The sequence below is a fragment of the Lepisma saccharinum genome, chromosome 14 (genome assembly GCF_977018435.1).
Source record: "Lepisma saccharinum chromosome 14, izLepSacc3.1, whole genome shotgun sequence".
Lineage (NCBI taxonomy): Eukaryota > Metazoa > Arthropoda > Insecta > Zygentoma > Lepismatidae > Lepisma > Lepisma saccharinum.
In genome coordinates, this window is record NC_139242.1 from 14,173,008 (window position 1) to 14,196,802 (window position 23,795).

The 23,795-nt window shown below is 39.5% G+C and overlaps 1 protein-coding gene across 1 annotated transcript in view; it reads right to left on the reverse strand.

Annotated features, from left to right (window-relative positions):
- LOC145998295 (retinal homeobox protein Rx-like) overlaps positions 1-11,029 on the reverse strand; it is a 44,331-nt gene extending 33,302 nt beyond the window's left edge. Inside the window, exon 1 of the mRNA XM_083134698.1 lies at positions 10,996-11,029. Within this exon, the coding sequence (XP_082990824.1) occupies positions 10,996-11,029 (34 nt within the window). The remainder of the gene's footprint in view (positions 1-10,995) is intronic.
- Positions 11,030-23,795: the final 12,766 nt, after the last annotated feature.

Here is a 23,795-nt window from a genome sequence, read left to right on the forward strand (position 1 = left end):
AGTGTTAATTCTTTGAATAGGAATTTTCCCACACCTGTTGACCTTTTATTTATTCTCTAATTATAATTATTATATTATATTATTGTAATAATTATTCATGTATATGCCCTTTTATGTATAAATAATAATAATAGTGATAACTCATCACATAAAGCATGGAAAACATCACTGTTCGTGAGGAATTTGAAGGGAAGGGAGAGTGTCTTGCCCTCTCTCTAAAGTTTAGTGCCTACATGCCCAGAATATGTATAGAAAAATTGTATAATGCACAAAATTGTACCCATGTGTGCTGTAATGGGACAGTGTCCTGTGGTATCATTTAAATAAGCAATAAATGCTCTGATCTCAAACACACACACATAGTTTGCATGTTTTTTCATGTCTTTTAATTTGAAGAATCGTTCATATGCAGGCCATGGTAGCTTTGTTTCCACTTGCATCTGTCTGTTTCTCTTCCATAGCAACATCCAGCCCAACAAAATGCACTCCTTATATAAATGACTTAAAGTACAATCACCACTTTCCAAATGAGTCTTCTCACACAGTCAGGTATAACTAATTGCAGTAAAGCATGAACATTGTGAATTTATATCCTTCCATCCAAAGATGAAACAAAAATTGTTGCCCTTTCACCATGTAGTTATATTTTAGCATAATGACCATTCCATGTTCAAACATGTTGACTGTGCCCCTGCATCAAATATGAAAGAAAAAACAGTGTTAAGACACTACTGTGGTATCATGGTTACTACCCTTAGAATCTCATCTCTTTGTGTGAGCTCTGATCAGTCAAGACCTAGATAAGGTTCTGTGACGTAGGTGATTTTGTGAGATTTTTTTAAATTTCAATGTCCAAAAAAGACAAATGAAAACAGAGTCTCCTAATTTAGTTTCTCCCTCATTAGAATTTTTTCAAGTTAACATTTTAAATTTCATAAAAAATCTCTAAAATGCAACCATTATTGTTCAGGGACAGAATCTCTCGACATTCTATAATTGCTGAACTATGGAAGACATCTCCAAGATCACTCACACTCTAGGACTGACTATACACGAGGACTACTGACGAAATACTATAAAATTTTTCTCCGAAAACATTTTCCCGGCGGGGTGGCACATTGCCGGCCATACCCGGAAACGTATCCCATCTATTACTCAACTCCCGAGAGCACTATAAAAGGGGTTATCAACCTGTCTCAGAAGGAGAAACGAACGAGAACACCAAGTGATGGACATCGGGTCTCGAGAATCGACTACAGGACCGCCAGAAGCCGTGAGGCCCAAGCAGTGTTGCCAATCTCCGAATGCAGATTTCCCTTTCACCAGTGTAAAATTTCCCTTTTTCGACCTAAATTTCCCTCGATTTTCAAAACACATCTGAAGCTCTATTTTTGTATTACTATAACTGTTAATCAGGACCGTATATAAGGGGGTTTAGTGGGTTCAAACCCCCCATTGAATAAAATACTAGAAACTGATCATAGTTTCATAATATAATTAACCTAAAATAAACATTTGAATTTTAAAATAAAACACTAATGTATTGAAAAATCCCCAAACCAAAAAAAAATTGTCTGCGGCGCAATGATTGTCGGACTTTGAACCCCTCCCCCCCCCCCATTGTTAAAGCTTAGTTAGGAACCTGCTGTTAATATTTTTCTTTTGACGCCTGATTTGCCTGGGGAACAAACTTTATTATTATTATTAAATATTTATGAAAATCATAAAAGTGTGAAGTAATGGGCAGCCACTCAATACAATTTTTTTTCACATGTTTCCCAGATATCTTTTCATCGGCAGAAAAATCCCCACGACGTTTTCTAACCTTTTTGGGAGTTACAGGTAACTTCCTATCAGTCACCTCTTCCATTCTCCTTGCAACGACACAGGACACACAAAGTCACACACACAGCCACTAAGACACGTTCTGAAATGATGGATGGAACAAGAAAAAAATTGAAAATCGCGTCCCAAATTCTTTCCAGGTGCAGCGCAGCTCGTGCCTTGAGGCCTTTCTAGGAAACGCGACAAATATAAGACTGACCAGTCAAGGTCATCTATAATAGGGAGAAAGAAAGCTTACTGAAAAGTGTCACTGTTGCTAACTATTCATTTGGAAAAAGCACACGCTGAAAAAAAAAAATTCGAACTTTTTAAAAGAATAAAACGAAAATGTGAGTTTAAATTTCCCTGTTTTTTAGCTATTTTTCATTAAATTTCCCTTTTCCATTTTCACCCTCAAATTTCCCTGTGCCGAGGGAAATTTTCCTGCTTTTGGCATCACTGGGCCCAAGACGGGAATGTCCAGAGTCGAGACACCTCAGGCCAGCCAGCGGGACCAGCGTCCGGGCGATCCAGAGATAAGTTTCTGCCCCTTTATGGTGCTAATCCTTTCGCCCCTAGCTTCTCCCTTTAATTATTCTATTGTGGTGCTATAGCTTACTAATTAAACTCAGTCAAATAGATTTTCAATTTGTGTTACCTTAATTATCTGCTCTAGCTCTGACTCGCCGTCCGTTGGTCAACGGGTCCTACCCTGAAACACAGAGGGTGAAATCTGCTACGGCTAAGGTTTAACGCCCCAACTGTGTCTCCAGGGACAAGTCCTCGGATACGAACTTTAGCTCGTAACGGACATGTACCTATGTTTGTGTTGTTCGTAATGGGAAAAGCGAGAATGATTGATATGGATGAATGTTGAGAAAAAGTGTGAACGACGGGGATACCACTGCATGGAGGTATTCCTTAAAATAAAAAAATAAAAATAAAAAAATATATAAAAAAAGTCGTTTGGGCGTCTGACTACCGTGCGAGAGACCCGGGTTCAATCCCCGAAGGGGAGAACCGGGATTTTTTCCATCTGTTCAAGAGGCTCCGGCGCCCACCTAGCGTCGTATAAAGTGGGTACCTGGAGGAAACTCTTGGAGGTAAAGGCCGTCAGGGGTGTGGTGCTGATCACATCACCACCACTTTTGACCGAGATCAAGAAAGTGTGGGGCCATAACTCCACACCCCCTATACGCCTACACGGTGTAGTGCAAAGCACAGGGGATCACTTCATTTTTTTTATCAGGGATCGAACCTTGAACCTGTCGAACCAAAGGCAAGAGCGCAATCATTTGAGCGTGTGGGAACTTTGTTTTATCCAATGCCATCATATATTCAGTTTTTCACACACAAATAAGATTAATTTTAAGAAATTAGATGTGTGTATAAAATGCCATAAATTTTGGGTAGAAAGTTTGATTTAAGCCATGTATAGTCAACATTCTCCCAGTATACAATTAGATGCCACAGAATATTCGGGCCCGCCCTATAGAATAGTAGTTAACGCGGTCGTGAACTAAAGAGTGTCGGGTGCCGAAGATATAGTACAAGCAATCAAGACTATTGTAGTCTTGACCAGTGACGTGCGGTGACGTCGACACTTGGGGTAGCAATTAGTGGCGTGCCCAACAGGTCATAATCCCCCCCCCACTTTTAGGGCTCAGTATTCCTAAAAGAAGAACGTCAAATACAGGAAGAATTGCAAAGTTAGGAATGACTACAAAAAAATTGTACACTTAACTTCCACCCACTTTCGAAAATCTAAACGATTTGATTTGACTACTGAGCCAGAGATGCCGGGTTTGAATCTCGGCTTGGCAATGGATGGTGATCTTTGTGTGTCCCTTGCCCTTCATGAATTTTATCATATCGTCTTCGCGATTAGCCAAATATGGCGGAAAGCGAAGTAAAATAAACCAAATCAAACAATCAATCAATGAATGATTTGATTTGCTTTTCTATACATTTGGTTAATCGCGAAGATGATACGACAAAATTAATGAAGGGATAAACACAAAGAACACCCATGTCCAGGTAGGGGTTCGAACCAGGAACTCCTGGTGTTGTAGCGCGCTGTGGTAACCACTCCCCCACGGTTGGTTGATCTGATGGTTGATTTGACGTTTTAAGTCCACTTTATATACAGAAAGGCTAATCGGGACTAGACCTATAGTTTAATGTGGGATCCGAACCACTATATTCCTCCATCGGGTACAAATCCGGGACCACTTCCACTCCCCCACGGAGGTCGGCCGACAACAAACATGTGAGGAAGGCGCTAACCATTCGGATACGTGGGTATCGGTAAAGCAAACTGCATTTCTCCTGAGTAGTAATTTTCAATTGAATTTTTTAAATACCATCTTTATATATGATTAACGTTTTTTCAAATTTTGCATTGCTTGATTTCCCTAATTTCCCTATCTCACGATCTCGTTACTGAAGGATCTGGGCTCGAGCCCTGGCCTTTGCATGAGTGTTTCTTTGCAACCACTCTTCACCCGTTTAATTTAATCAACGTTCATCGTCATGGCAGAAATTAGGTAAAGCGATGGAAGAGAGAAGAAAATACAAATAATTTCCTCCCAGTACATCTGAAGGGCACTGTGAAATCAGGAGCCTAGAATTATCTGTTTATGATTGTCCCTCACGAATTTCCAAGCTCTTAGCTACTTATTCCGATTAAATATATACAGCTAGAAAAAGCGATGGGTAACAAAACACAACTTTAAACAAACCATTTTTCTACTTTCTTCAGGGGCCTCCCCGATGGCACAGTGGTAGCGTCACCGCCTTGTAATCAAGGGGACCCGGGTTCGATACCCGGTGGAGGCACAAGTGGTTCGGATCCCACTTTAAACTGTAGGTCCAGTCTCGATTAGCGATACTGTTCATAAAGTGGACTTAAAACACCAATTCAACAACAATCTACTTTCTTCAATGATATTCATTTGGCTTTTTGAGTTGTGGGATACATTTTTCATTTCTAATTTTCTCATTATTCACTGCAGGCCGAGTACAACACATAAGAACAAGAATGCACGCTCGTCACGAATGACGAATGCCAGCCTGAATTGTTCTTTGCGAGGTCCCTTCATCAATGTCATTATATCATCACTCATCCTCATTTTCGCGATAACCAAATGTGGCAGAAAAGAGAGTAAAATAAACCAAACCAACAAGAAGAATTAGAACGCGCGTTCACTTGCCCAAATAAATACATCCGTATTTATGATTGTTTAGCTTATCCATTTTTTTTATTGGAGGCCAAGAGATTAGTATATTTAAATAAAACACTACTAAAACTAGAGCAAGAGAGAGCGTGAGCAAATATTTGTTATTTAATCATTATATATTCCATATTTTTTTTAAAAAGCATAAAATTTTCGTCTGCACATAAGACGTTCCAATTGCATAAATAATAAAAGTACATCCCATATTATACATACATATTGTACAACGTGTAAAAAGTGATGTAAATATAGAGAACATAAGTACTGCAGAAAAATTTCCCCTTAGTTCTTTAGAGGATTTACAAAGGAAGCGAAGGGAATCCAATCCCCTATCTGTCCTATAGGAGATAGACTGAGGGACCTGAAAGCACGGGCTTTCAACCATTGGAGCGGGGACGAGGGGGCAAGGGAGGTAGAGGCAGAAATCTTTCCTTTCCCTTCGGAAACTCGTTTCTACCTGGAACTGTGAGGCGGAGAAAGAGCGAGCTAGGCCGCTGAATGCACCGAGGGACGAGAAGCGCGTGAAAAAAAGTGTTGCATATGAACTGTGGCTTCAACAAAACAATAAATATTGTGATTTGAAAATAATTAGAGATTTGAGATTGATTGATCTATCTCTGCTAGACTAGCTACTCCTCAGTGCACGTCACTGGTCTTGACAAGCAATGCAAGCACTGCTTGCACTATTAGAATACTATTTAATGTACTTAATGTTTTAGCCTTATTTAGTTTCCACCGCACTCGATTTGGCAACATTTTACGGCCGCAAACTCCCTCAGCAGCTCTGTAGCAAGCACCAGCCTCAGTGCTTGCAGCCGCTGGACGGTAAAACCAACGCACCAAAGGATCATTTATGGCGACGCTTCAAACCTCAACCCTCAGAGAAAAGCTGTGCCTCACAGAGCTTCTCGGAAAGCAACCGAAAGCAGTTGGAGACATTTCCAGTAACCAATGTGTTTCTTCATGCACGCGTAAACAAGATCGCGAGGATAATATTAATTATTAATCATAAAAGAACTGAAAGAAACTATTATCATTGGTCTAAATTCCTTACAGATCACTCAAATTACATCTTATTTTGTATTTCTGGAATTTTAGACGCGTGAAAAATGTGACATCAGATTTTGGGGCAAAGATGGAAAGGGCGAGCGCTTGTGTATCCGGGAAGAGGAATGTCCGCAGTCTGCACCCTCGTCCAGCTCAAATTACGTCACGAGTGTTGACAGATTAAGGGCCGGTTGCACCATCTCCACTTAACGTCTTATCCCCCACTTAACACCATTTTGCGGTTGTTCAATGTCCGCCTAACGTTACCTAGCACTTAAAGTCCCGTGTAACGTAAGTGGCGGTCGGGGCTCCGCCTAACGCGTTAAGTGCCAGGTAAACATGGAAAAGCAGTACACTGTGCAGCCAACAGATACATGCAGCACCTAGTATAATCTGTGTTTACACTTTTATAGTTGATAAAATGGCAAAGTCTCGATCAGCTGTTGCAAATTGCGAAAGTTTGCTGCATGTTTTGCATTACCAAATAACAGCAAAAAAAGGCGGATTTGTTAATTATCCCAGGAACGGCAATAAATAAAGCAACGTTTGTAAATATATGCGTAGAAATGAATATTAGATGGTCATTTTCGTGTGTGTTCCGAAAATGTTGTATATTGATATTAGCATTAGCAGTTTCACTGTAATTTCGTATGTAGGATTTGAGTCCATGAGGGTACACAAAATAAAACCAGGTTAAAGTAATGCGTTTGATGCTTGCAAAATTGTATTAAAATGCCGTTCCAAATAAATGAATGTGTGTTTGCTGTAACAATTTTTTTCAACCAAACGCAATACACGAAATGTACACCATGCATCAGTTGCTTCTTCGCAATCCTGGTAATTTGTAATCTTTAAGATTAAAACACGTGTAATATTATTAAAGTCACTTCCGTCGCCATTGGTGTGAATGTAACATTGCAAATAAACAAGTAATGTGTTGTTTCCGAATAACAACTGGCAAAGAATGCACGTATAATATTTAGCAGTAGCTACTCTTACCGTCCAGTTCATACATATGTACGTACAAGGAACAATTTCCGAATGGTGGTGTGTTTTTTATAAACACACACATTTACAATAATAACCTTGCAAGAAACTACATACCTAGTAGTACATAAGACGTAATACCAATGTTTTAAGAAACGTATACATTCTATATGTGTGATTTCCAAAATTGGCAAAAAAAAAAAAAAAAAAAAAAAAAAAAGTTTACTGTTAACAAGCATCCTTACGATGTTGACATGCATGTACAAGGAACAATTTCCTACTGGTTTTGTACCTAACCTAACCAACCCTACCCTAATATTCATGGGAGAGCATAAGACGTAAATGCCAAAGTTTTTTCTTTCTGTATTTACTACTTAGAGGAAACGTTTTATGCGAAGTAACATATTTTTCATTACATTGTGCGAGATTTTCTACTTTAACTTTAAAACTGGCAATAATAGAGACAGGTACAGCAGTATCTTTACGGCGTTGATACGTATATACAAGGAACAATTTCCGAATGGTATTACGTTTCGTAGATACAAAGAAAATGCACCATTGTAATAAACCTTGCACGAATCTACATGCCTGAAGATGCATAAAACGTGCACTCAAGTTTTTTTTTTTTAACATTCATATGCAATACACATGATCTTGTATTTGATTTTTCAAAATAACTGGCCTAAAAAGACGAGCGGCCAGGGGCAGCATTAGCACCTTGGGAAATACATGCTAACAACACCAAACCTGGCCTGCCTAACCTATCCACGTAGGCATGTAATAGCATAAATGAGCATGTAAATAGGTTATAATTTGTTTATTTAAGCTATTATATACATACGTGGATAGGTTAGGCAGGCCATGTTTGGTGTTGTTAGCATGTATTACCCAAGGTGCTAATACTGTCCCTATCCGCTCGTCTAAAAAGGACCACAGCTTGTACGTATGTACAATGTATATTTTCCTGGTGAATATTACTGTTTTTTGTAAAGAAATATATACGTTCTTGCATTGCACTAGCATATAACGTTGCACGAAACTACCTATCTGAAAGTATTATACAGCCTGGAGTTTCTTCTTTTTTCTTAATAAGAATAAAACATACGTACATACAGTACTACGGTACTTTACATTACTATTTGATTCTTCCTTTTGTGCTAAGATGATAGTAATTCCCAAAATGTACCTTGTACATGGAACCGTTGATTAACGATTTTTTTTGTGCTATTCGAATTTGTTTTGAATACAAAAATTTAATTTTCATCTGCATCGTTAACCAACTTTCACAAAAGCTGCATTATAAATAAAGAAGAAACCTATAAGATGGTCAACGTTGATAATACTAATACTCGCTATTCGCTAAAGAAGGGGTTACGGATTGATAAATTATTAACAGAAACGAATGATAAATTAGTAAGAGCAGAATAGAAGATTGCTCTTCTCATTCCGTATATTTACACAAACTCAGATATGTCAGCGTTGCACTAAAAATTGAATAAATGTAACTTGCATTTGTTACGACTTCGTAAAATTTTGGTCACTGTTTAGTAGTGTTTAATATTTTTAAAAAAGTGACCGTATGTCTTACTGAAAGATAAGACGAGGAATATTCTTTTTTGCATTATGTTAATTGGAGTACGTGAAAAATAAATTGAAAATTTTGTAAGCATCCCACTTCTTCGAAAGATTACGGGTTATATTGTATCATATAACATACATTTGATATTATATGAGAGTACGACACATGCATTACCTACTTCTATCAGCTGTTTCATTTTATTGCAATAAATATTTAGTTTTTTTAAACATATTTCAGTTGAAAAAGCATGCATTTGGAATTGACAAGCAGATATTAGCACGTAATAAACAAACAAAACACAATCGAAAACACAACTTTCTCCAGTTTCTGTTGCCAGGTCGTACGGCAAGCAGGAGAAAGTTCCACCTTACAAGGCCGAGGATAAAAATGCTTGGTGCAACCCACCGCCGCCTAAATCTCCCGCCTGTCGTTATCCAGCACTTTGTAAAGTGGCAGATTAAGTGGCGATGGTGCAACCGGCCCTAAGTCACTAGTGTTGGCAACTGTCAAATTATTACATGGTATTCCAAGTGGACAGTTTAACAAATTTTACAAATATATTCAATAAATTGATGACTTTTGCATAGAAGTTTTGGGTGGAAAAAAGTACCTGATAAAAGAACTATCTTCTGATATTTGTAAACAGGACAAAGGTAAACCGTATACATTGCACCCATTAAGAACATAAGAGCATTTTGTATTATTATGGCGTTTTATTTCTTGAATATTATTATTAGAGGCCGGAAGTTCAGGCATTTATTTTCGTTAAAATAGGCAGGCAAAAAGGCATTTATAATGTGGTAAATAGGCACTAAAAATGAAAAAAAGGCAAAATAAACCGAAAAAAGGCACATTTAGAAGTCGCTTACTTTTATCTATAATTTCTGGCAAAATGTTAAAATCTAAATTAGGAAGAGCATTTCAATTTTCTCCGTCTTGATTGCACATAACTACAAGGTGCTTTTTAAGTTCTCAACATTCACTGATAGTCGTCTGTCAGAGAGAATGTTTTTCATAATAGAAAATGATCTTTCTACTTCGACAGAAGTTATTGGAGCATACATATAACAAGCTAATGTAGCTGGACTCATTTTGGTAACAGCATTTTCACCTTTTAGAATATCACAAATTGTTTTCAATTGTTTCAAGTCCTCATTTGCACTCACTACCCGTTAGCACTTTTCCGCAACAGCTGACCCCTTTTCTCCTGACACTTCCATCATCTGCTGCATAGATTCCTCGAAGATTTTCATGGATGCTATAATTGTAATTGTCTCTGGCAATGCACCATAATGTGCAAAAGTAAACTTGAATAGCACAGGAGTTTTTTCACTTCACGAATTGAAGCCGCTTCATTTTCTGGAAGAGCGTCTATCACCTCACTGATTTTTTGAAGGTTGTTAGCATAATATATAGCTGCTGATATCCAGGTTCCCTATCTCGTCAAGACTGGTTGCTGAGGTAAACTAAGCTCAATCGCAACTTCCTGAAATTTTCGGGTTCGAGAGGGAGATTTCAGAAATATTTTCTTTGTGTTCGAAATCAACCTGTCCACTTCAGCAGTCAATCATGCACAAGAAATGTTAACCGAAAGGCAATATCCTGACTCAGCATGAAATACTTTTTTCTCACACTTTTCTCCTTCAGCAATGTTAAAACATGCGTGAGTTCAATATTACTTAAATAAGGCGAAAATTATTCACATAATAAACGGAAGAAAAATAAATGCCAACAACGTTTTTTGGGAGAAAAATAATTTATATACACATTTTTTTTTAAAAAAAATGTCAAATTTCATTGAAAAAGGCAAAAAAAGGCATTATAATTAAAAATAGGCAGTGGGGTCCCAAATAGGCAAAATAGGCAAAATGAAAAGGCTTCCAAAACATTCGAAACAACATAAGAAACGTATATCCGGAAAAATTTTATCAATATATGCAGTAGATAAAAAGAGGCATTTTGCCAAACTTCCGGGCTTTAATTATTATATATGCATACTTTTTCTGTTGTAATGATTCTGATTTCACAGCGTAATTTCTATCTCCAAATTTATATATCTTCTCACGTGAGCGATAAAATTAAGGAAATGGCTTGGTATCACTTTCTGTCGTTTCCGAACTTTTCAAAGTGATCTTCTTTGGATGCTTTGTACACGCGCGTGTCCAGGATTTTCGTAGGGGGGGGGGTATGAATCCAACACATTTTCCAGTTCACAGGTCATCTTTATCTGGCAATAATATGCACTTATTATTAACATGACTTAAATTTTAGTTTTAAAAGCTCATTTGATTAGGAAGAGCAATTCCCCCCTCGTGCGCAAACCTGTTCTGATGACAACCTCTACATCAACATACATAAAAACCCAGTCCTTAAAAACACGTAAGAAGTTAAAAGTTATGGGCAACTTGCCGAGCAATATTTGTGCATCCCCCTGTACCTCTCTAAGTTTCAGAGATGGTATTGATAGTCGATGCAGATGGGCGGAAGGACAGATGGATCCATTGGCGGATTTTGCGAGGGTACAGGAGTACGTACCCTCCACTCAACATCGATGACTAGTTATTATGAGAAGGAAATACATTCTAATGTCCTTCTCCGTAGTCGAGCGGGTCAGTCTGGCGAGAGCTGCGATACAAGGAAGTTGTGCGATCGCGCGCTCGTACAACTCCCGATCACGCGTACGCGTAGCCAGTGCTTTACGTAAGTGTCTTGTGGAAGTTAATACATAGACGTCAAATGGCGATTAAAAGGGTCAACACACTGAAAATAAATTTCAGCAACATCAGAGACAAACCCACGTCGTCGGGATTACACCAATGGATAAACGACACATTGAAACTAACACCGGATCAGGTCGTGAGTATCGAGTTAGATTACTTTCGAAAATGTTTGTATCTGAAGCTAGTTTCAAAGCTTCTGTGTGAACGGTTGTTGAATCAATCGAATGGATCTTATGTGTATAATGATTCGGAAGGTGCCCATGAGGTTTTAATGACATGGGCGGACAGTGCAACAGTAATAGTGCGACTTCATGTGATTCCAAGTGAATTAGACGATAACCCGATACGAGTAGTTTTGAACCAATATGGAACCATACATACATTAGTAGATGAGAAGTATAATGAAGATCATATATATCCAGTACGTACGGGAAGAAAAATTGTAAAGATGACCTTGACCCGTTCAATACCTTCTTATGTGTCTATAAGTGGAGGGAGGTATTGGGTCACATATAATGGTCAAGCTAAGACTTGTGCAGCGTGCGACTCCCAGGAACACTTCTTCAATCAATGCCCCAATCGACAGCGATCATCAGCAAGAGTGGGTGACAACTCGTATGCAGGAAGAGCCCGAACCACCCTGTATAATTTGAACCGTACAGAAGAAGTGATAACCAGTGAGCCTACCATACTCACAGGTGTCACGACCAAGCTACAAAACGACCCACCTGCACGTGGCAGTGAAGAGACAATACAGGGTGTTCCAGAAATGCCGACCAGCAAAGAGCAACTCGCATCAAATGATGGAAGTACTGCCGAATTTATGGAGGCAGCCCACGTAGAAGAGAAGAATGGGGAAGAAACAATGGACGTTAACCTAGAGGTGCCCCATAGTCCGATGCAGCAGGCAGATGATAATCATGCAGGTGAAGGTGGGAACTCCGAGACGGCGTCCCCCGCATCAGGCGCTCTGCCGAAAACAACGAAGGAACCAAACAAGAAGAAGAAACGCAGTCTCCCTAAGAACGATACGGCGTCGACACGGCGGCAAGATGGCCCTCATCGTTCGGTGTCTCCAGTGTCTCGGCGACTGCGTAGAACGATGAGTGCGACAAGAGAACAGAGTGCGAAATCTGGCGGCGGCTCGGATTGGTCGCTTGAGGTCAATGTGTGATATATGTCTACCATATCCTAGGTATGAAGTGTGTTGTCCGCGTTATCATGTTATTAGGGTTCTGTTTGTCTCATGTAGTAGTGAAATTGAAAAAGGTAAATAGTTTAACGTTAGTAACCGCACATAACATTCCCACCGGATACAATAGCCCAGAATCCCACATGACGACCCCCATATATCATTTTGCAACAATAAACATTAACAAGATGAAATCTAGTGTCAAGCATCATGCATTCTTAGATTATATTAAGCAAAGTTACCTGGATGTAATTTTCCTGCAAGAAGTCGGGACCGATGATTTCTGTCTGGGCAGTGCGTATACCGTGTACAACAATTTAACTCACAATTCCCTAGGAACCGCCATAGTTGTAAAAGAAGGCCTACATGTATCGGAAGTTTACCATCACCCGTCTGGTCGTATCACGTGTATCCAAATAGGAAACATATGGTTTTGTAATGTTTATGCCCCATCAGGTACCAACGCTAGAAATACTCGGAACATATTTTACGCTACAGACGTGGCGACGGCATTAGGTGGTTCCCGTCAAAACATTGTGCTGGTGGGTGATTTTAATTGTACTCTAAGAAGACAGGACCAATATCCAGGATTTCATACATCACCTAGCTTGCAGACGCTGGTTGAAGGGTTTAAACTACACGATGTGTGGGTGGCTAAAGGTCCGAATATAGATGGCTACACATACATACGTGCCGACACAGCGAGTCGGCTTGATCGTTTTTACGTTAGTGCACACATGATTAGCAAAATATCTGCGATCAGAATTTTCCCAACGTGCTTCAGTGATCATTTAAGTGTCCAACTCGACATGAGTTTGGATGTACCTTCAGTTGGACGAGGGCGGGGATTTTGGAAGTTCAATGTACGGTTATTGGAAGATGAACAATTTCGTACCGAATTTAAACAAAAATGGAAGAAGTGGGACGAAATGAGCGTACGTCAAACTGACATTATTATGTGGTGGGACACTTTTCTAAAACCTTCCATTAAATATTTCTGTCTAGCATATAGTCGTGAAAAATACTCAGATTTCAATAAGAAATATAACTTTTACTACAGAGTGCTTCACGAACTAACAACACAGGTAATACAAGGGAAGCCAGTGCGCCAAGAAGTGAAACGAGTGCAAGCAGTGCTGCTGAGCATGCACAGAGAGCGTATGCAAGGTTACAATGTTAGGAGTCGTCTTCCGATGTTTGACGCACAAGAAGAAGCCTCGTTGGTACAGGTGTTAGCAGAGAGACGCAGTGCACAGCGAAAGAGGATAACGTGTCTCGATACAGCCACGGGGAGACTAACCGAACCCAAGTTAATACGAAATTACTTACGGGACTTTTATGCAGATCAGTTTAAAGAGAAGGAAGATCAATGCTCCCATCGCAATCCACTGCAAGGGATGGACCTTCCCATGTTAACGGAAGATGACCGTCGCTATTTAGAACAGCCATTCTCACAGAAAGAAGTGTACGAGTCTGTTCACAGTGGAAAAAGAGGTAAAGCTCCGGGAATCGATGGTGTCCCGATAGAATTGTTCCAAACCTTTTGGACAACGGTGGCTCCACTGTTCACACGCTGGCTCAATGCTGTGTTTACGAAGAAACGTATTGGACGAACGAGTCTTACGGGTGTTATGGTTTTGATTCCCAAAATATCTCAGCCCAGAAAGCCAGAAGACTTCAGGCCAATCACATTACTATGTGCTGATTATAAAATCCTTGCACGTTTGATCACCCGAAGGTTGCAACATTTTGCGGATACTTTATTAGGGCCGTATCAATATGTCTATGGTACAAGTGGTAAAATATTTCACATTCTAACTAGTGTACGTGACATCATCACTTCTATGCAAGATATTGAAGGTTCTCAAGCTGCTTTAGTGGCGTTAGATTTCAAAAGTGCCTTTGACTCCCTCAGACATGACTATCTTTTCCAATACTTTGGAAAAGTGGGATGTGGCGACTTTTTTGTACAATCTATACAGAGCTTATACAGAGAAGCGCGAGTTCAGTTATCTATCGACGGTTTTCTGTTGCAATCCTTTTCCATTCAGCGTTCTGTCCGTCAAGGATGTCCATTCTCCTTATTTGCATTCTGCGCAGCTCTGGCTCCATTTTTACGAATGATGCATGAAAAACTTCAGGGAATCAGGCTTCTTGGGAGAGACCACAAAATATGTGCGTACGCAGATGATGTGACCGTAATCGTGAAAGATCGGCTAGACTTGGCTCGTATGGAGGCAGTACTTGAAACGTTACGAAAGCAGACGGGACTCAGTTTGAACCAGAAGAAATCTAAAATACTACCCCTAGGGCGTAACCCTACTCTGTGGACTGAACCTGTAACTATACCCATTGTAGATAAAGTGACAATTTTGGGAATAAACTTCACTACGACCATCGCAGAGACTGTCTCCAGAACTTTTACAACTATTCTCCCAAAAATCCAGGCAGTGTTGAACATGAACCGTTATAGACAATTATCCTTAAGCTCAAGAATACAGTATGTGAACATGTTTGCATTATCGAAGTTGTGGTATGCTGCGCAAGTTTTGCCTGTCTCTGCGAAAGTCGCGGCGCAAGTACGAAAGATGATAACGCGCTTCATATGGCATGCACATTTGTTTCATGTCGCACATGAAACGCTATGCCTCCCAGCAAGTAAAGGAGGACTGAACTTGCGCCAAGTGGAGAGACAAGCCTCAGCCTTGTTTCTACAACGGAACATTGAGTTGCTTCTGCACTACCCTGATAGTTTAACAGCAAGATTACTACATACTCTGATAGATGAAGTGGAACTGCGAACACCCATTTATCCAGGGAAGATCCCTTCCCACTACAGCTATTTGAGGACAACTCTTGTCGAGTTTTGCTATCTCCTAATCGGTTCACCTCACATGGATGTCGAGGGCATGACAGTGAAATTTTTCTATAACCAATTGACTTGCAGGTTACACCACCAGCCACGAATTGTGCTTCTTCGAACTAATGTACTGTGGTCAAATGTATGGAGAAATATATCTGCATCTCATCTATCTAACCGCGTTCGATCTTTGTGGTACCTAGTAGTTCACGATGCCATTGCGACCGGTGCTCGAAAGTGGCGATACCAAATGACTGACAGTGCCGTATGTTCCAATTGTCAGCAAGCTGAAGACACTTTACGACATCGCCTCGTAACATGTCCCGCAACGGTAGATCAATGGAAGTATTTGTGTAAATGTCTTGGTACTATATGTAGAACATCGCCCGACACATTTACTGTAGATCATTTATTGTTACCAGATTTTGTGTTCTTCCCTCTTACTAAAGTAAGAGCGGTCCAGTTTTTAATAGCTCAATATATTTATTATATTTTAGGACATAATTCAGTGCCAATGCAAATTTCGCTGCAATATCACTACAGTGAGAATTATTACCAAATGGACTTAGCAAACCGCAAAACACTCTATGCAAATTTTTTGCAGGCACTTTTCTTGTAAGTACACCTAATTATGTAATCTCGATCTGATATATGTGTAATGTTATCATAGGATCATGTAAGTAGTCAATAATTCATAAAATAAAGAATATTAAAAAAGAAAAAAAAAAAAAGCGGGTTAAGGCGTTCACTCGTCTTGAGATCGTTCGCTGCGGGACGGCGTAGGTTCGAATCCGGCTCTGGTCGGAATTTATTCGGCCTACGTATAGGGCCGGTGGCAACCCACCATCGTGAGGAAATTGGGAAGCTCCGAGTGAGTGAGCGTAACCTGGTCGAGAAGACCTGATCACCCGTCACCCCAACACTGGTCTGAGACCTCCACGCTATAACAGGTGCGGAACAGTGTGGGAGGGAGACCAGCAGTCGGTAGGTAAGCCAAGGCCCGTCAAGGGCTGTAGCGCTGTGGGGTTCTGGTTAATACATTCTAATACCCCCCCCCCAAAAAAAAACTTGGCGAAACATCCTCACTGTATTTTCCAGACTATGTAAGAACATAAAGAAAAAGTTGATTACAAATGGTATAATCTGTACTGGATCAACGGGCCCCAGATACCCGGTGGAGGCACATAGTGTTTCGGATCCCACTTTAAACTGTAGGTCCAGTCCCGATTAGCCTTACTGTCTTAAAACACCAACTCAATCAATCAATTAAAATAAATTTTGGGGGCAAGGCTGGAAGCAGCAATATATTATATATGTAAATATATATAATTGCTGTCCCTATACGTGAATTTGGCGGGTGGCAGAAAGTGCCTTCCCCACAAAGTATTCGTGTTTCAAAGTGACTGTTATTATAGCGCCCACAAATTCTCAATTACAATCACGGAGCCTAAAATAGACAAACGTTTATCGTCATCGTTTGCCCACATTCAAATATTAATGCACAAATAAGGGTAGTCAATAAATAGGGAACATTCGTTTGTAAGGTTTTTATGAAAATTTGAAAGTAAATATGACGATTGCGAAGACTGGATGAATTTTATTACCGTCACTTTATTATATTTTGAAAAATCTAGTATTTTTTGTCTTGTTTATGAAACTAACTGAGCCGATGAGGCTACATAACTTTTACTCTCACCCCCCATTCCGACATGCCATTGTACACCCGACCGCAGATATAACAGTAGGAGAAAGTTTTGCCCGACGGGAAATAAGTTGGCAATGCTTCACACACCAAGGCATTCTTGATAAGACGCTTGAGGAGCCTCTAGCAAAGTTATCCCAACGCATAACTTCAGCACTGAAGGTCACGCTACACGTCGATTGGTAACTTTCGGGAGCATGTTGTCTATTCTACACGGTTCTCCCCAAATGCCTGTTTGAAAATAAATCTTGTGTTAAGGTTTGTTTCTAATGTAGTTCTAACATTGCAATAATAATCTTACACATGTTTTTTTGTTCTTGTTTTGCTTTGCCTTTACGACACGTTTATAATTTATCGCAACTATGAGGGTGGATGATAATTAGATTAAATTGATAAAGAGACCTTCAAGAGATAGCCATGCCGAGACCAGAACTCGAAGTCGGAACTAGAAGTGGAGAAGTTTAGTCAGACCGTCCTAGCACTCGGCCTCAACGTAGCTTATAATTAGCTGTAATGCTAAGGAGTTTTTCTGTCATATTCAAGCCTAATAGCTGTTTTTGGACACTTTAATTTATGAGTTCGTTCTGCGGGGACAATCCCCTTTTTGTTTCATCTCGTTAATAACCCAGAAACAATCATAGCCTATACTTGAAGTATGACGTGCTAAACACTACATACGGAGATCAGTTGCACATGGCAATTGTGATATGCAAGTTGCATTTTTCTACTCAGATCCATTATGTTTAAATTTTATCCCAATTGATAATCTCGAACCAAAGCAATGTTTGCTAATTTACGTGAATTCACAATTGTTAATCTATACTGGACCTACATTTTTAATGATAAACCTGGGTGATGTAATTTGGGCCTCAACATAAAATGATGCAGTTCTCATTCACTACCAAGCGAAAGCTGTAAATATTAGCTAAATTTGAAGTGAAGGGCTAGTATTCATTATAAGAGAGAGTGGTAGAAATATGTGTAATGAAGATGTGAAAGTTTCTATGTGAAAACTGTCGACCTCCGTGGAGGTGTGCAGCACAGCATGCTAGGACGCCAGCGATCCTTGGTTCGAATATCGGTCTGTACATTGATGTTCCTTGTGAGTGTCTTTCTATCATATCATTACTCATCTTCATCGTCGTGATTACTCAAAAGTGGCAGAAAAGCGACGCTAAATAACAAGAATAAAAATCTATGTAAAAATTAAAAGTTCATTTCAACATATAATGGGATCCGAACCACTAAGTTCCTCCACCGGGCATCGAACCGAGAACTCTTTGATTGCAAAGCGACGACGTTTTGACTACGCCATCATGGAGGATCTTTTTAGTTACATCTGCAGAGAATAACATAAATTGATTTTAAACATATTTCGGACACTAAATACGTATTATCACCACAGACTGGAAATTAGTTTTAGAGAAAATCGAAAATACGGGGAATATCTATCGTTCTTCTCGTGTTACTATTACTTATAAAATAAGAAGCATTTCATATCACTGCCACAGTGGGTTCCAAAACTGGGGAGGGGCAAAGTGCCGTAACTGGGGAGGGGGGGGGGCTTCAAGTACAGTTTACTTTCCCTTGCTAGATAAGGTTTATTATAGTGCGGGAGCAAAGGTGGCAAAAAGTAGGAGGAGGAACTGCACCCCCGTTCCCGCTAATCGCCGCACTGCACTGTCACAATATATTGCCACTATTTATTGAAGAGACAACAATGCTTCAAACTCAGAAGCCGACACCGAAGGTTCTTTTTTTGTTATTTCACGTCACTGTTCTACCACTCTCGGTTAATCGCGATGATAAAGATTAAGATGTGATAGATGGGAGTGGGATGAAGACAATCACACATTTTGAAGACCAAGTTATAACCACAGACATTCGACTTCGAAGCGCGTTACACAAACGAATTTGCCACGCGGTTGTCTTTTTCGTATTTATCAGTTCATCAAATTAATATATTCATCATTCAGTTTCCAGAACTAGCAAAGCAAGGTAAAATAAAGAAAACGATAAGATATCTACTTATCACCCAGTAATTTCATGCTGGCCAAATCCACACACAAACCTCTTTTGGCAATCGTTTTGTATAAAGACTTTGAGTATTATAGATCGCCTACTTTCTGGTTCAGCTCGAGACAATTCAGGTGCCTTATCAAAGCTGCTCTTGAGCACGCAAGATTTCTAACCCACTTCGCCGTAGATCCTCCTAATACCTTTGCTGTTGACTGTACTACTGTATATGCATTGTTGTACTGAACATCGCTTGCCTCCTTCGTCAGTCCGCGCTTCGCTTATGGCCGGATTCGATTCTGGTATTAACTGCATACATGATATGCCTAGCTTAAACTCATTACCCTTCTCTCTGTCATTACGCTCACATTTCATATTCGCACTGTTGTCATACTTGTACACCTGATTCCAGCACTTCTTTGTATTTAAACCTACGAAGGTTTCTCTACTTCACAACTTTCTTCGAGCAAATTAACAAATTGACATTGTTCTTGGTGTCTCAGCCATTGAGTTCATTCTGCATTTAGATTCCCGAATAATGGCCGTGGATTTGGCAAGTCTATATCCGTAGACTGTGGGGGGGTCTACAGCAGAAAATAATGTTCTTTTTTAACAATCCTAGATACATGGGCTATGTGGTATATAAATAGTTTGTTAATTTATAATGGTTTGATAGAAAAATAATCTGACATCCGTTCTCCTCGGAAACTAATCATTGTGATGGATTGGATTGGGAGGTTTATGAATAACACTCAGGTGGTTGCAGAGTTCTTGGAAAAGAGGGATGAAGGTCACTGTGAAATTAGCTTTGTTTTATCTACGTTCACACGGGAAGTGGATTCAGCAATTTCTTATTCTTCTCTTCTGTTCAAGTCTTTTGTGTTACTGCTGGTATCGGCGAATCGAGGGTTGTTTATTTTCCCCGAGATTAAATTGGGACCGCACGGTTTTGAATGACAGAACAATGGAAGAATTATGTATGTTACTATTTATATTAATATGCATAAAATATTAAACAGGAACTTTACTTTTCATCAACTGGACCTAACTGTTTTTGTTATTCAATAAATATTTAATTTTTACTTTTTCGACATTAATTTCCTTGGCAGGACAGTTGCTTTTATACAAATTTTAGCGATAACTACACGTAAGCTAGATGATGAATATTTATAGCGGCTTTTTACTATTCATGTAATGATAACAATAACAATATTAATTAATTTACATATTATGATGAATAGATGAATATTATATTAATGTATTAATTATAAACACCTATATGATTATTATTTCTGAGACAATTTGCTCGGACTGACCTACAAATTATATTATATTGTGCCTAGTGATGTGATGAACTAGTATAACTCAGTGACTTGTTATTTTATACTGGAATTATACAAATATCAGTATCGACATCGGTATCGGTAAGAATTGGTTACGTTATCGGTATCGGCAAATGGTGGTATTGGTTCAGCCCTAGTCAAAACAAAGCAAATTCGGACAGGGAAAAAAGGTCACAAATAACAAAAGTAGAAGGCAAGGCAACAAATATTGGCGATACTTCAACAAAAATGCCAAACCGCCAAACTACTGTTCTGTCCTGTCCTGTCCTATCCTGTCCGATATTCATAAAGCTCTCTTTACATCTTTACATCGATATTCTAAATAGCACAATGGCATCATACAATCCGCATCTGTTGCTTTAGTGTCATTTTACAGCATGTATCTTATATCTCTTTTCTAAATATAATATTTTTCTATAATTTAACCATAGACTTGTATCCCTAATTATATCAATGTACCTTTCCTGGCTCTTGTTCCCCTGGGAACGCATCAATTCGATTTCATAGTAACACTTATTACAATATAACAGTCACATTCTTTACAACGATGGTAATATCCTAGAAGTTATTGTTAAACTGATGTATTTGTATTCACTTTTTGGTCGAAGAAACCCATGTTTGTTTGTTATTAATGATAGATTTTGTTTGAAAAGTTGCATATTAATTAATTATGTTTTAGAATTTCTAATGCGTCGATCAAGGTGATAGGCCTAAAATTTTCAATATCTTTAATGGCCTTTTTACTTTAGGAACATTTTAGTATGTTTGCATCAAGAAGGGAATATTCCATGCTTCCAAGAGAGATTATAAAAAAGTATCAGTACTGGTGCAAGATTTTTAATGGTACCCTTAATAATTTAATTTGGAAGAAATACAGGTAGGTTGTAATTTCTTAGCTGCTATGATTGTATCTTCATATATTTTAGTTTTGCTAATGGGCGCATATTTAGCTCACGTAAGGGGTCGGTTCAAGGCTCAGCCTTTGATGAGGCTATCAAAATCTAATATACCACCACATGGAAGGCCACAACTTTATTAAATTAGGTTGTTGTATTAACTTCTACCTTCTTTGCATAAAATGAACAAAATATGGTTTTAAAAAAGCTGTTTCCACCTCCACCTTACAATATTAGAATAGGTCTTTTCGCCCTTGCTACAGAATGGAAAATGAATCGTCGGTGTTGATTTTAATATTCCTGTATATGTCTAACATAGCAAAGTCCGATAGTTAAGTATCTGCCATTATTTTGAAGCCATGATTTCAATATCTTTAATGTTGAAAATACCCTCTCGGGTGTTGCAGTTAAAACTGGCTGATCATCACCAACAATTTGTGTATATTTGGGTTAAAAAAAATGATCACAATTTTCTACTGCATCTAATACAGTCCCATTTCAGATACTGTTTGCCATTTCTTTTGCTACGTTTGTAACTCAGATTTGAAAATGTAAAAATCATCAACCAGGTCATCAAACATTTTGACACGCTGTTCCAAAAATAAGATATAGCAAATCAATTTTTTCGGAAGAAGTTGTTGCAATTTTGCAATGTTTTTCCTGTGCTCAGAGAAACGTGAGTTCATTTCTGCTATAAAATAGTCCAAAAATGGTAAAAAGTCAGGTTTACCTTGTAATATCCTTTTGTGATGCTACTTTCTATTTGTCAGTTGGGAGTTCTATGGAGTTCTTCATAGTCTCCAAGAAGTTTTTCTACTTGTGAATAAATTTAATTAAGGTTTTCGAACTCTCTCTCTCTCTCAGTTCTCTTATCTCAATTAGAATAACGACATCTTCACAATGTGACAGTCAGATTTACCGTCATTATTATTATTATTATTATTCATGTCTGTAGCGGTAAAAAAATGTGTTGAGTGTTTTTATTTGTAAGAATATATATGTGATTTGCCAAGCCGACGGGAGGAAGAAGACGTTCGCGTGTCTTAAGGGTGAGCACCTGAAAGGTCACGTTATGCGTCTAAACATTAGGAAATTCAACCGTAATGACAAACATTTAAATATCTCGGTTTCCAGCGGTCAGATTCATGTGAAACTTATACCAGCGCAGCAGCATGTGTGCAAGGACGGATGTGTGGAGTTTCGTCGCGATCAAGCAACAATTACGGACGCCAGATCAAATCGGTTGTAATTGATCGGTTTGTGGGCACCGATTGCAATTGAGCTATGGGCGACAGCGAGGCGGAAGCTTAATCCGCAGAAACCGAACTTCGAGCACGGGCCGTCCAAGTTGGGAGACAATAGAGCGAAGTGGGATGACCTCTCCGGAAGCGTCCCTTCAACGAGCGCCTAGCGTCCTTTTTCAAAAATCCAAATAAAACGAAGGACATGGTTTTTCAAAACACAGTCTTACCGCGATCCTTGTAGCGAGAGCACCTCCGTGCTACCTATCCATATACAGTTTTGCCGCGATTCTTGTAACGAGAGCACCTTCGTGCTACCTCTCCGTATACAGTGGACTTTGTTGTGTTTTGCGAACACCAGTGTGTGATAGGCAGTAAGTCTACACGAGTGCGCTTACATCAACCGCTGGGGGAAGTTGAAGCGAGACCATGTTTCCGTGATTACCTTACGCCGTTTATAATTTTTGAGAAACGAGGAACACCGGAAATTATGGCGGGCTAGAGGAAGAAGAGAGATGAGGGCGTTACCGTCGATTCGCCCGATGTCAGACGAGACTACGAGACTCCCATGCCTACAACATGCCAAGAAACGACGAGCTACGCCGATGATGCCTACCAGCCGCCACAGAGAGAGAGATGTTGAACGCCACCATGTTGACGCACCGACGACGCCTACCAGCCGCCACGGAGAGAGAGATGTTGAACGCCGCCCTGTCGACGCCCCGTCGCGCAGACGACGCCTACCAGCCCACGGAGATGTTCACCGATCCCGAGAGGAAGAGAAGCCGAGGAACCAGACGTATGAACGCTCTTCGCATCTTCATCGTCGCGACCAAGGAAACCTTTCGTGTGAATACTATGTGTTTTCAATCGCCCATAAAGACGCAGGATGCACCTCGAGAGGTGAGAGATGGTAATGTATTCATCTGTGTGAATGTCAGCACGTGACGGCCCGATCAATTTAGAGAACGCCGTTGAAATTCGTCAACATTTTTGAAAACGCCCACTCAACTCGAAACTTCATATCAAACTCCCGTCGCGCTTGTCATTTGTAATTTATCTGTCTCAGGTCAATTTTTCTTATTCCTTGTGATATTTTTTAATGATCTTAAATTCATTGTTGTTTGTGCTCCTTTGTATTTGTTTAAAGTC